This window comes from Molothrus aeneus, chromosome 5 (genome assembly GCF_037042795.1).
Source record: "Molothrus aeneus isolate 106 chromosome 5, BPBGC_Maene_1.0, whole genome shotgun sequence".
Taxonomy (NCBI): Eukaryota; Metazoa; Chordata; class Aves; order Passeriformes; family Icteridae; genus Molothrus; species Molothrus aeneus.
This window is the reverse complement of record NC_089650.1, coordinates 2,690,350-2,703,553: the sequence shown is the minus strand read 5'-3', so window position 1 is coordinate 2,703,553 and position 13,204 is coordinate 2,690,350. Positions and strand designations below refer to the sequence as shown.

The following is a 13,204-nucleotide window of genomic DNA, read 5'->3' as shown; positions in this document are numbered from 1 at the left end:
CTGCTCTCTGTTCCTAAACACTTGGCAATTCAGAATTGCAAAGGAAAAAAGTTCTCAAGTGGCTACAGAGCCAAAGGAACTCATTTCTATGAGCTGTGAATGACACAATCTTGACAGTTAGAGTGGGGCTAGAATTTTTTTTGGCTAAGAATGAGCCAAAACATTGCAAATAGAAGGAAGACAACCTTGGAAAAAATGTAAACACTTGGATTTTGAACCCTGTTTACATATCTGAATAATTAAATGCTTGTCTGGAAGCAAACTATTTACTTATTGCCTCCTCCTAGATCCCTCACACCTCATTCTGAAATGTTCAGGTTTTTTTAAAGTCACAATTTTTTTTTGCTATTAACTAGCTGCATCACCAACCTGGTCAAATATGACCAAGAAAACCAATGTTCTTCTTGATTTGAGTAATTATTTGTATGAACTGGAGATAAGTTTGCTCTTTCTCTCAAACTCTCAAAAAGAGTTTGCTTTTGAAGGCTCTGATATCAAATTAAGGCTGTTGTCTGAGCTTGTTTCTCCAGGGAAATTTGTTTTCCTGTTTTCTGATGTGTCAGAACCTGAGATTTAATATGCATGAGGCAAAGACATCTGAATTGTTGACAAAACAGATGATATAAGGCAGAAATTATTGTGCTGTGGTGAAATATGGTGTGATGACTGACCATTTTATCAATATGACATTTAGATATGTAATATCTCTATGAGGAGTCTAGCATATTGCATCTTTTTTTCTTCCTTTTTTTTTTGTGAGTACAGTAAAACATGGGAAGCTAGTCTTTTCAAACAAATGTAGAAGTTGTTGGGAGCTTTTCTTTCCTTTTCTAAACTTGGATAATCACACTCTGCATGTGTGTACCTGTGCTCATGTTTTTGTGTACATGCATAGATGTGCCTAAGCATTATTTTAAAAGCAAATATGTTAAAAATAGATACCCCTGCATTAAAGAGGCAAAGCAAGGGTAGGAATGAAAGCTATGACTTGCAGTGTTGTGTGTCTGTTTCTGAAAGTTAGAGATGATTTGTAGCAGATAGGTGTAACAATAATTTACCCAGTGACAACTGTACCTTCTTTGTCAAGAAAAAAACAAAAAACCCAACCAGTAAAAACAAACAAACAACACCAACAATAGAGACAGCAGAGAAGAAAATTGAAAGTGTTTGGAATGTGAAATAATCATATATATATATATATATATATATATATATATATATATATCTGTGTGTGTCTTTTGACACTTCATTTTTATATGACCTAAGGCTGACAGATCCAGAATATAAGTATCACTTTTCTTATAAAAGCTGGTCTGCAGAAAATGATATCCTACCCAAAGGAAAACATGTACTTTGCTGAAAAACAGTGTACTGTGTGACTTGGGCCCTCTGTACAATAAAGTTTGTTGCTACACAAAGCTTCAGATGGTTTTAATTTCAAACTGAAATTTTAATCTTCTTTTCCAGACTCTCAGAGCAGCAGAGAAGAATCTTGTGGTTTTATCGCTACTCCTGCAATAACCAGAACTGCTCCCTTCCTCTGGTGCTGGGCAGTGCACCCAGCTGGGACAGAACCACTGTGTCAGAAATGTATGCCCTGCTGAGGGCTTGGAGGTTTTCCCACCCTCTGCAGGCACTTGGGCTGCTAACTTTCAGGTAAGGGAAAATCACCCAGGCAGGAAATTAAGGATGAACAATAGGATCGTGTGCTGGATCATTCAGTGCTGGTGTTTGCTCAGCACGCTGTCCAGGTTTGGTGCACTGGCTGTGCTTTCCTTTCTCTCTGGGACAAAGTGAAAATGGAGTTGCAGCTCTTGCCATGACTTTGAGGGTGCCACCCATGTCTGATTGGCTGAGAAGGTTATAATTGTCACTGCTTTTAATGAAGGGATGGGACCATCTTTGGGCTAAGAAGGATTCATTGCTCAGATAAACATCACTCTGAGGCTGTGAGATTTTAGAGGAGCGAGCAGTTGGTTACAGCTCAAAGTAGTCACAAGTTCTTTGTTACAAGGCAATATAGAACTTTCTAATCTAATAGACAATTGTCACAGAATTTATTTTGCTTTTCTAACCTATCACCTTTATTAATTTTGCTGTACTGTGGATACTTTTGTCCAATAGGCTTCTGTCTCACATGCACACAGATCCTTCTCTTACAACTTGTAAACTCTTAACTTACTCCACATAGTTACACCCCTACATAATAAACCCTTCAGCATCTTATCAATACAGTTTCTAACTTTCTTAAGGCATATTCTTTCTTACAACTATAGAAACATAAAAGTTGATGATTTTTCTGCTTAATGTCTGTGTGTTGTATTTTTACATCAGTCCGAGCTCCTTCCAAGGCTGCAGATCAAATCCTTCAGTGTCTGTGGAAGTTTCTGTTTTTCCAATTCCCACAGGAAAGTAATGATAAATAGGAGGATCATGTGCTGGTTCATTCAGTGTTTCATTTTGCTCAGCACCCTGTCCAGTTTGGTGCACTGGCTGTGCTTTCCTTTCTCTCTGGGCGACAGTGAAAATGGAGTTGCAGCTCTTGTGATGACCTTGAGTGTGCCAGCCACGTCTGCTTGGCTGAGAAGGTTTTCTATTTCTCAGGATAATGAGAAGAGTATTTCATTCTCTAGAACAGATTCAGGCAGTTTCTGGTAACAGAAACACTTAGCACTTACTCAGCACTCCATAACTTCAAACTACTCAACGGGCGCCAGGTGAATAATGGGAGATAAGGAGGACTGAAATATATCTCTGGATTATACAATAATCTATGTAAATACTTACAGTCCCACGTGTAACCTATCTTTCTGAAGCAGATTGGATAGAACTTTGAAGTCAGTTGAATAAATCCTGTTGTGGTGCCTTGTGTTCCACCCCCACTGGGGGCTGATTGTTTGTCAGGACACTTGCTTGATGCTGGAGATAGCCCTACCCGTGATGGAACAGAGATGTCAGGGGACAGGATCTGTGTCAGCAGCTACATTCCTTCCAAAAACTTGGGAGGTATTCTGCATTAAGTGACCTGTAAAAGCATTACACATGCAGATGAAATGCTTGAGCAAATTTGTTTTATCAAGCCGTTGCTTGTCTTGAGTAAGCACAAGCTGCATCAGTTTTGCAATCTCAGTTTCATGCTCTACCTTTGGGAAAAAAAATAAACCTCCTCCAAATCTTTACTTGGGAAATATACTGTGACTTGGTAAATTTACTGTCAGATTATTAAAAATAGACATTTAATAATCTAAAACTGATTATTTTCTCTGGATGCAATTTCCTAATACTTGTATCCCAGGTTTCTATCTGAACCATTAGCACTTTGACATGTTTGCATACATGTCTTTTTTATGTGTAGTGGGAATGGTGGAAGCAAAGATCCTGACAGACCAGATTCTGGAGCATAATATTGTTATTTATCATTATTAAATTCTTTGGATCCAATTCTACTTTCTAAAAGATCCATGTAGAAAGGAGTTTATGGGCAGTGTGTTGTGTTCCAGACTTCGGAGTAGATCTTGATTGCTCTTTGAAGATGCAGCTCTGCATGAGGGTGTGGTGCAGAATATCAGCCCTTTCAGGTGCTTCAGAGAGTATTTAATATTAGTCTGTCCCCCAGCTTCTCAGTGTGCATCAGCTGCAGTGTACCCATTGTTCATTCTGGCTATGCAAAGATTGCTGGCACGGAAAAGAGGGGAAAATGTCACCACTTTGTCCCTCTTGTGCCACCATGGGGAGTGGCTGGCACCTGCAGCTGTGCCAAAGAGCAAGTACTTCTCTCCTGATCAGGATCTGAGATGCTTTGTCCCTTTAGTTTCTCACAGAAGATAATATCAATCCAGTTTTTTTGCTTCATGGTAATACCGCAGAAAGAACTTTTGCATCACAGAACAAATCCTCTTAGGAAAAAAAATCTGTCCTTCTTACATCCACAATATCTTGTTGGTGCATGAACAGCTGGGAAGCTAACCTTCAGAAACACAGAGATTACGTTTCCTCGTTTCAAAAATGTCTAGGTCACTGATTGAACTGCTGAGACACTTGGATACATGCAAATTGAGAGAGTGGGTTGAAGGAGAGGAGTACTTTCCATATAAATGCATTTCTGAGGTTTTTTCTCTTAGTTCTCTATTTCTCAGTTTTCTATCAATTTGAGAAAAGTACAGTAACACTGGCTAGGGCCCAACCTTCCTTCCCCCTTACCCTCACTGACTTTGGATCACAGGCTTTTTAACTGAGCTGGTTTTGAACATTCATTCAATTCTATCCCGTTTTATGTTTGGCATTGACAACTCATCAACTCAGTTCCTCACTTCTATCATCCAGGAAACAGCTCTCTGATTTCTTGTGATTGCGAAGACATGGCTGAAAGATCCAAGTTCATATAAAACATGAGCAGAATATAAAATACATTCTCTCCATATACTCATGTTTATTTTAAGGACTTGTGTTACCATCACTATCAAACCATGGGTAAGGAAAGTGAATTAGAGCTGATCTTTGTCTACAAGTGTTTCTGGCAGGAGCAACTGTACTAAATCAGCCCAAAAGTCAGTCTAGTGCATCCTCTCTGCAGTGGACAGCAGCTACCCAGGGAACACAGTGAAAATGGGCCAAACATAGTGACGCTGCTACTCTCCCAGCTTTCAGAATTCTGTAGCTCAGAGACTTCCTCAGACAGATTTTGTTGTTGCTGTTATTGCAAGAGCCCTCTTGCATTTTTCTTCCATGACTTTCTCCAAAGTAAAATTGATTCTGCATAAATATCCAGCTTACAATCCTAAAGCCAGATCTGCAGCTCAGCTCTGTGCTGTGTTATTTCTGTGCACCACAATTTATCAATACCATAAAAGAGACCAAGAGTTTCCAGTCACTCCAGATTCTGGATGCTTTCTGTGGTGGAACTTCAGTTTGCAGTGTCTTTAGGAGAACTTGAATTTGTGCTGCAGGCATGTGCTCACTCTTTAGAAAGGGTTCTCAAAATCACTGTCACTTCTGCAAGCCTTGGCTTGGGAACTCTAGGTTATCCTTCTTCTCAGAGCAAAAAAAGCAGCTGATTAAACTCAAACACCCATTGAGGAGGACAGAGAAATGAAAACATTGGAGGTGCTTCCTGGCATAGAAGGCAGCATCACAGAGCTAAGGGAGGGGTATCAGAGTCCATCAGACCAAGCCCCCTTATCAGGAATCTAAGCTGGAAAGCTCATTGCAACTTTCTGCAGTTTCTAAGTTGTTTTGTTCACCTCACAGTTAAACATACCCTTTAATTTTCTTGTTTCTTGTTCTTTCAGTGTGTCTCTCTTGCTTATGCTCTTCCACTTTTGCAGGCAGCCCTCAAGGCAGGCAAATGATAACATGCTCATTTATGCCGTGGAAAGGAGGAACTTTCATAAATGGAAAACACAATCACGGTACATTTCACAGATAAATTCAGCTGCAACCTTGAATCCAGTACTCAGAGCAAGTGCATTGTTTCTTACAGCCCTAGAAGCCAATGCTTAGAAAAAGGAATTTAAAAAACCATTAATGTTCCTTTAATCAATAAAGATGCGATGGAGAGGATGGGAGGGGGAAGTGGAGAAAAAAACATTTTACACTCTTACCTCTAATTTCAGGGAAGGATGGTTATAAGCTGTTGCCTGAAATAAAAAATTATCCCTAAGGCAGAAGTTATAGAGAGGGTCCTTCCTACTCAGAGCAGCTTCTTGGTTCCCTGTGCATTTTGCTGTTGATTTCACTTATTGAGTTGGGTAAAAAGCCAAGCTTTAGTGAGTTAGATCTTTCTACAGCTGTATCCAGGGAAATAAGACCAGTGCACTCCTTTACTCAGAGAACTTCCTTGATGACTGAAAGAAACCAAGGGCAGGGTTAGCAAGCCAATGTTTTGGGTATGTTCAGAGCAGCCACAGTTGGGAATTTTTAGGCAGGTTATCTTGCTATTCAAATTACTGGAAAGTTCAAGCACATTCATTAAACAAACCAGCAAATGTCTTTTTCAGCTTTTTTGGGGAGTTGTTTTTGTTGGTTTGGGTAATTTTTTTTTTTTTTTTTTTTTTGGTGGGTGTTTTTTGGTTTGGTGGTTTGTTTTTTTTTCTGGCCTATTTAGAGTACATTTGCAGCCCTGTGAGGTGTCATGGCTGGGAATGAGGAAATTGAGCTAGAATCTGGAAATAGCCATGGAATGTAAGTCTTTTTTCCAGCACAGTGCATGGCTGTAATTATTTTGAAAAGAGAACTTTTTGAAGTAGCTTGTGGAGGTGAAGATGCAACCTCCCTGTTAGGCTTAAAAATTTTCCTGGAAACTTCTTGTTGAATTCTAATTCTGTCAGGGCAACTCCACAGGAAAGGACATTCCTTTAAAACCATGTGGCAAATCAGTGTCAGACACAGTTTTGGTTATAGTATCCCTCAGCCTGTGACTGTCACAGTATTATTCTTGATTTATGTAACAGAGTGCTGTGGCATTTCAGAGGTTCAGATATCTAACCAATAATTAAAATGAAATGTGATATCTTGAAGAACAAATTTTGTTCTTGCACCTTTGAAAGCCAAACAGATTTAGAATTTTTGAATCAGATTGTTATTGTTTCAATAAAAGGAAAATTGAAAATGTTCCCTTGGAGCTCACAATGGAGTATTTATAAATACAGCAGAGTATTTATAAATCAGATAGCAGTAAAGCATACCTTGCCTGTTTGCATCTTGTTCCTTGGCTGTAGTTATGCATCAACATGGAGAGCAAACACAGGCTTAGGCAAAGAAATAAGATAAGAACAAAGCAATACTCCACAGTTAATTTGATACTTTGATGTACAGAACATGTTACTGATAAAGCTTTAAAACTGCTTATTCTTAATATACATGAAATTTAGTGATAACTTAGATGGTGATGTGTGCTTCTTTTTAAGCAGTGGCACATGATGAATTCTTTATTTTTTTAACTGCTTTTAACCATTTTGAGCTTTCTTGGCAATAAATATAAGGATATTGCAGCAGAATGCTGTAGTAGGAAAAATAGACAACTATGTAGAATATTGCATGTTTTTTGTGCATAAATGTGCACTCTAGTCAGGAAGCTTAATCTAAATAATCATGTTTTCCATGGTTTAATCTTCAGTTTTAATGTAACAGAGAAGTTTGTCTCTAGGGTGGGAAGAGCCTTCTAGATCATACAGGTTTCAAATGGAAACTTCTTTTTCTTAATTTCTTCCTACTCTTGTCCTAGGATATGGTTCACCATATGGTCTCCATGACATCTTAAACTTATTCTTAGTTGTTTCACTCAGAATTTCTTGTAGAAAATCTCTCTGAGCATCACTGAAAGTATATTTTCTGTGAGTAAATTCACAGATCTATCTGCCAATCAATCAACCAAAGCAAAATGAGTGAATATGACCATGACCTTTGCAATGAGTGGGGTTGGGAATAGTTCATGTGACCTCTCACAATGAACAGTGAATTTTCTCTTAAAAAAAAAAAAAGAAAAGAAAATGCAGTGTCCTTTTTATTGATGGTTTTTGTTATCCTTCCGTACTTTCCTTTAGTCCTTACTTTTTCTAACCTTCATACATTCACACAGTGTTTTCTTTAGAAGTCCTCAAAAGAATGAAAAAGTCACAAACAGAAAGTCCTGCTTACCTTATCTGTAAGCTAAAACTACACACCTTAATCAGTATTCTAGTAATTTCTTCCCTCTTCATTTCTAATTGTTTTCAAAATACCTTAACTGCCTCACAAAACTTCCCTGTCCATTATTGGCATGATATCCTCTACTACTCCAAGGGTGTTTTGTTTTCTGTTGGAATCCTCATTCCAACAGGTTTGCTAGTTCAGCTTCCCTTGTTTCTGCCCTTGTTTCATGGACTGAAGTTTTTCTTTTTTGAAAATGCAGCAGAACTTAAAATATAAAGGAAAATGCAGAGATAAGTGGCATGATATAAGCCTCTACCTTAAAAGAAGGCCTGTGAAAGGCTACATTGTTCTCTTCAGAGATCATCATGTGCCAGAAAATGTAGAGAACTGAGCAGTTTCACTTACCTGACAAACGTATTCCAGCACAGAGCTATTTGAGGCAGCACAATAAAATTAGAATAGTAAAACTGTTAAAAATGAAATGCACATCTATTTCTCATTTACAATCAGCTCACCACTGGCAAATGCTAAAATCTCAAGAGAATTTCACAGATCCACAGGACTCCTCAGCAGTACTTAGTTTTCTCTTTGAATCTGATTTAGCTGAAAGGTACAGCTAGACAAATAGCCCCTGACTGGCTATCTGTATGAAAAGAATCAAAGACTGAAAGTTTTTCTTATTTCTAAAGCAAATTGTAATCTATGCTCACCCAGCTCAAAATTCAACTGTCACAAAAACATCTTAAAGTCTCAAGGGAGATCTAATAATGTACTTAGACGTTAAAAAACAAGTGGCTGTCAATCATTGGCATCATGCAGAGAACAAAACTGCAAAAAGGGTGTTGAGTTTAAGCAGATGAGTGTTTAATGAGAGAAAAACAGTTTCATAACTTATAGAAAATAAAAATTGTGAGACAGGTTGGGTAGGGGACATTTGAAGTCCTGCACAGTGTGACCTGTAGCTAAAGACTAAACTCAACAACAATAATTTGTATATTGTTTATTTTTTGGTAGAGCTTGTGATGTTTCTGATGTGTGTAAACCTGGAACAAGTATGTAAGAAGCCATGATTTCTGTTGTGGAGTACTCATTGCTTTAAGAGAGAACAGTTAAATTGGCTAAGAGAAGAAAGCTGCAAGATATTACAATGCAGCCAGGCAAATAAATGGGGAACACTTGGGTTCTAGTCACAGAGACCAGAACCACAACAATGTGGTTCTATTCAATGAAGTATTTATTAACCAATAAGTTGCTTCTTGAAGGGAAAAAAAACCAAACAACTATAAGTGAGTGGAAACTTAAACCTGGATGACAGTTACCATTTTGAAACTACGCAATAAAAGAATCTTACAAGCATTTTTAAAAGATTTCATTTTAAGCTGGGGTTTTTTTTTAGCTAAATTCCCAGATATTTTGGTGACAACCATAAAGCAGTTAGGAAGCAGAGTCCTTGAAGGTCCCGCCTGTCTGAAGCCACAGTCAGAGGCCACATGTCAGGAATTCTGTCACTTCAAATCCTTCCAAAAATTGATCTGATGTAGACAGACTGTGCTAAAGATGAGCTCCTATTTCTGAGGAATGTCCCCTTAAAGACTGGAATATTGAATTTGTTGTGGTAGAGTTGTTTCACTTCTCTGCTTTCAAAATTTTCAGCATGTGTAAATAAATAATTGCATGCTTATTGCAGAAAGCCCTGGAAATCAGCTCTCCTCTAATATCCAAAATATAAAGCTCTTTTTCTTAGGCCTGAAGTGATTTCTCTTGCATTGAGTTAGAGTCAAAAACCAATTAATTTTGTCCTCTAATCAAGACTAATTTATGGATTACTAAAATCAGATTTGATGCAACTCAAACATTTTCAAGATTATTCACTGGAAAAAAACCCTTCCAGCCCTAATGAAGTACCAGACTACAAGATGGCACAGTTTCCAGGCATGTGAAAGGATTTTTTTTACTCAGATTTGCTTCTAAACCATCCCCTTTTATTGGCTTCTAGCAAATAAACTGGTGTATGCAAGTGTGAATAGCATAGCACCATGTAATACTAGTGGAGTTCATTAGAGTTTCCTGTAACTCCAATGTTTGAGGCTGTTAAATGTTTGCTCAAATACAAATGTAAGGGGGAAAACAAATAGAATTAAATATTGTGCCTGTGTACAATATTTAAATACAAATTCAATATTGCACTTGTACCTGTGGCCCTGAACAACACTGAAATTCAGAAAAAGCAATGGGTATTGCATCTAGGGATTAACAAATTGTCAGGTAGTTGAAAAAATAGGCTAATTGTCCATTCTGTTCAAAAGATTGAGCTAAGCCTCGGGCTGACCTCAAGATTTACAAGCTGAAGGAAACAATTTAGTCACCAAAATTACCAAAATCTCATTGAAGAAGAATGACAAGAGCCATGTTTCCTGAAGCAAACCACCCTGCCGGTATTTCACCACAGCACCTGTCGTGCCCTAATCACATCTCCTGGCACTGCTTCTGGTGACTTAGCATAGCCCTGGTTTTAACTTACATCAAATCAATTCTAAATAAATCAAATGTTAGCTGCTGAATTTTCTGGAAAGTTTGGGATTAAAATAATTTTCTTGTTCTTTGTCTAGCTGGAAAAAAAAATAGGAGTTTCTGTCCTCATAGCATTGCATGAGTTGAGATCTTGGCTGCTGGTAAGGGCAAGCTGTAACTAAGTAAAAACATTTTTCTGCCTGGCCTTGTGCCTGTTTAGAGTGTATTTCACTGTTCAGTAGCCTGTTGAACTAGGCAAGAAGGGGAAGGGAAAGACTCATTTCCATCTTATCTGCACATGCTTGGCACACAAGCCTTTGGAGCAATTGCATAATTAGAAAATAGGATGATACAGAAGGGATTATTTTGTTTAATATATAGGCCTCCTTCAAATATGTTTTGTTCTAAATAGCTATGTGAATATTAAAGTAACAACTTCTCATTCCTAATAGGTTGTCTAGAATAAATAAGTTATAAAAATAAGCCTTGCAAAGATCTAATTTGGACCTAGGATGATAATTTATTTATGATGTGTTCCTCCTCTCCCCATCAAGGCCCTCTTGGCATTATACAAAGAATTATAAACCATTTTAGAAACATCATTAAATATGTGCCATAACAGACAAACAAAATAGTAAAACCAGACCTGAGTCACATTGCTAAAGGGTGCTGGAAAGTGTTACAAGTTGAAATGGTTGTGTAAATGGTTGAAAAGTGTAAATGGTTGAAAACTAATTTTTTTGAGTCCAACTTGCCACCTGTTGGTTTTTTTTTCTAATCAAAATATCCCCATTTTTATTAGATGGCCTCTATTTAATTCTCTGATCAAAGTTTACATACTGCTCTGCTTCAGCTGGTTTTATAGAACTTAGAAGCTCAAGATTCAAGCAGCAGGTGCCATAATACTGCTGAGCACCAAGCTTTACAATTTCTTCTCTTTTTATCTTGATAGCAGCAAGCAGTCATAGCTGCAAATGTGATACTGCCTTCCTCCGTTTCACTTCAGATTTTATTTCTATATTATTGGCAAAAGGTGCTGGGTGGGATAGTGGGCAGAGAGCAGTGTGGTTTTGTGCTGAGCTCTTGAAGCAGTGACACTGTTGGCCTGTGACATCTCCTGCTGTGCATGAAGGATCTGATTTCAAAGTACTTTCCTCAGGGTGAATTGACAGGATAACCCTTGTCCTTTAGTCTTCATTTTTTCTTTTTTTTTGTGTGCCTAGACTGCCAAATCGGAGATCTCTCCTAATGGCCATATCAGTTCATAGGATAGAGATTCTCTGCTTTTTGTGGGGCAGGTGCTCACCCTCAGGGAACTGGATCAAAGCCCACCAGCTTTTCTGAGCAATGTCCAGTTCACTGTGGTGCTGTTTGAAGATATTTCTGCCCCTCAGGCAGAGTTGACCCTCTTGAACTCCTGGTAACTGAAAGGTCTCCAGGAACATTTCCAGTTTGCTTCAGAAGACGGGAAATATTCTTTGGGTGGCAATGGCCATCAGGCAGGTACTGGAACACAAAAAAGGGTGACACCAGGTAGCAGACACACATGGAAGAGCACATCTGTTCCTTTCCTTGTTAAAGCAGAGCGTCAGCAAATCAGCCAAATTTGAACCAATCTAGGCAACTCCTGTGGATGTGAAATTCCCTATGTACAAAATCATAGAATCATTGAGGTTGGAAAAGACTTCTTCAGATCATTGAGCCCAAACTTTAATGATTAATGTCACAATTGGAAAACGTGAAAAGATAGAAATTACTTTTATATTTTCAAAATAAGTCCTTTAAAGATTATCTTTTGGCTTTCAAATATTAAAAGAGATACTGTATACTTTCTATCCTTTCCTCTTAGAAGAGAGAAAATGTTCTGTTAAGAGTCAGTTTCGATCAATCAGGTTACACCAAAATTTCACTCTCTTTCAAAGGAAAATGTTTTTCCCATCTATATTACCCAGCCTTCTTTTTCTGCATTATCACTGCTGCCACACTGTGTTTTCCTCTTTTATCATTTTTATGATGAGAGCTCCATCACAAAATCTATACCAGGCTACAGCCACCCTGGTTTCAGCCAGAGTTAGTTGAGAATGTGGCTTATGCTGAATTCTCAAACATTTTCTCATCAGAAATGTCAGCTTCATAGACTTGGAGCCTTTCTCAGGAAGGTGTTAATTTTTTTACCAAATTTCACATAATAAAATCCTAAAAATACCCAGCCCCTGTTTTCAATTTTAAAATTGCTTTTGTTTAAAAAGTATTTTTGATTGTGTTATGACAGAAAACATATTTGGGAATAAATTATCTGAAATGAATCCTTTTTGTAATGGAAATTTAAGGCTTTTGTATTGTTGCTCAGAACATATGAAGTCTTCAAGTGACTGTTGAAAGTTCACATGGCTCAGAAATTTCCTATTTCAGGTAAGAAAGAGCAGCAAGAGATCTGTAATTTGCTTTATTTTCTGGGAAATTACAATACGTGCTATTTCAAATTCAAATAGTTGTTTGAAGATCAGCTTTTTGGTTTGTTTTTTTTTTCCCTGTGTGACACTGTAACAGTCAATCCAATTAAGTCATCTGTGGTGTGCTTCTTGGTACAATAAAGCAAATTTAAGGATTTTTTTCCTGTTCCATTTTGAGTGAAAATCAGTTTTTCTAACATTTTATATCAGTGAGAGCTCGGGAGAGTTGCAGTGGTCTGGCAGCTCTTAATGATGCCTATTTGTTTTTTCTCCAGTTTTGCAGATCAAGATATTCGCAGGGCAGCAGTCCAACAAATAGAAAATGTGTCAAATGATGAATTGTTAGAATACCTCCCACAGCTGGTTCAGGTAAGGAGGAAATTGATAGCCAAGGAAGCCTTCAGTCCAGATCAATAACTTCATTAAATATTTTTGATGCTTTCAGGTTGGTTAAGACATTGTAAGAGGAACAAATAAGTCTTGTCAATGCCACTGATGCAATGAGTTGTTAAAAACAGGGCTGAGGGAGAGTTTCCAGCTTAGGAGCAAGGAATTGTTTTGGCATTCTGATTGGGCTTCTATAGATAGCAAATGAATGTGTTTTCAAGTAA

General features: G+C 37.8%; 1 protein-coding gene across 1 annotated transcript in view; it reads left to right on the top strand.

Annotated features, from left to right (window-relative positions):
* The window catches only part of PIK3C2G (phosphatidylinositol-4-phosphate 3-kinase catalytic subunit type 2 gamma), a 189,138-nt gene that overhangs the window by 68,836 nt on the left and 107,098 nt on the right, over positions 1-13,204 (top strand). The window contains exons 15-16 of the mRNA XM_066550141.1: positions 1,468-1,656; positions 12,869-12,962. Coding sequence (XP_066406238.1) covers positions 1,468-1,656; positions 12,869-12,962 — 283 coding nt within the window. The remainder of the gene's footprint in view (positions 1-1,467; positions 1,657-12,868; positions 12,963-13,204) is intronic.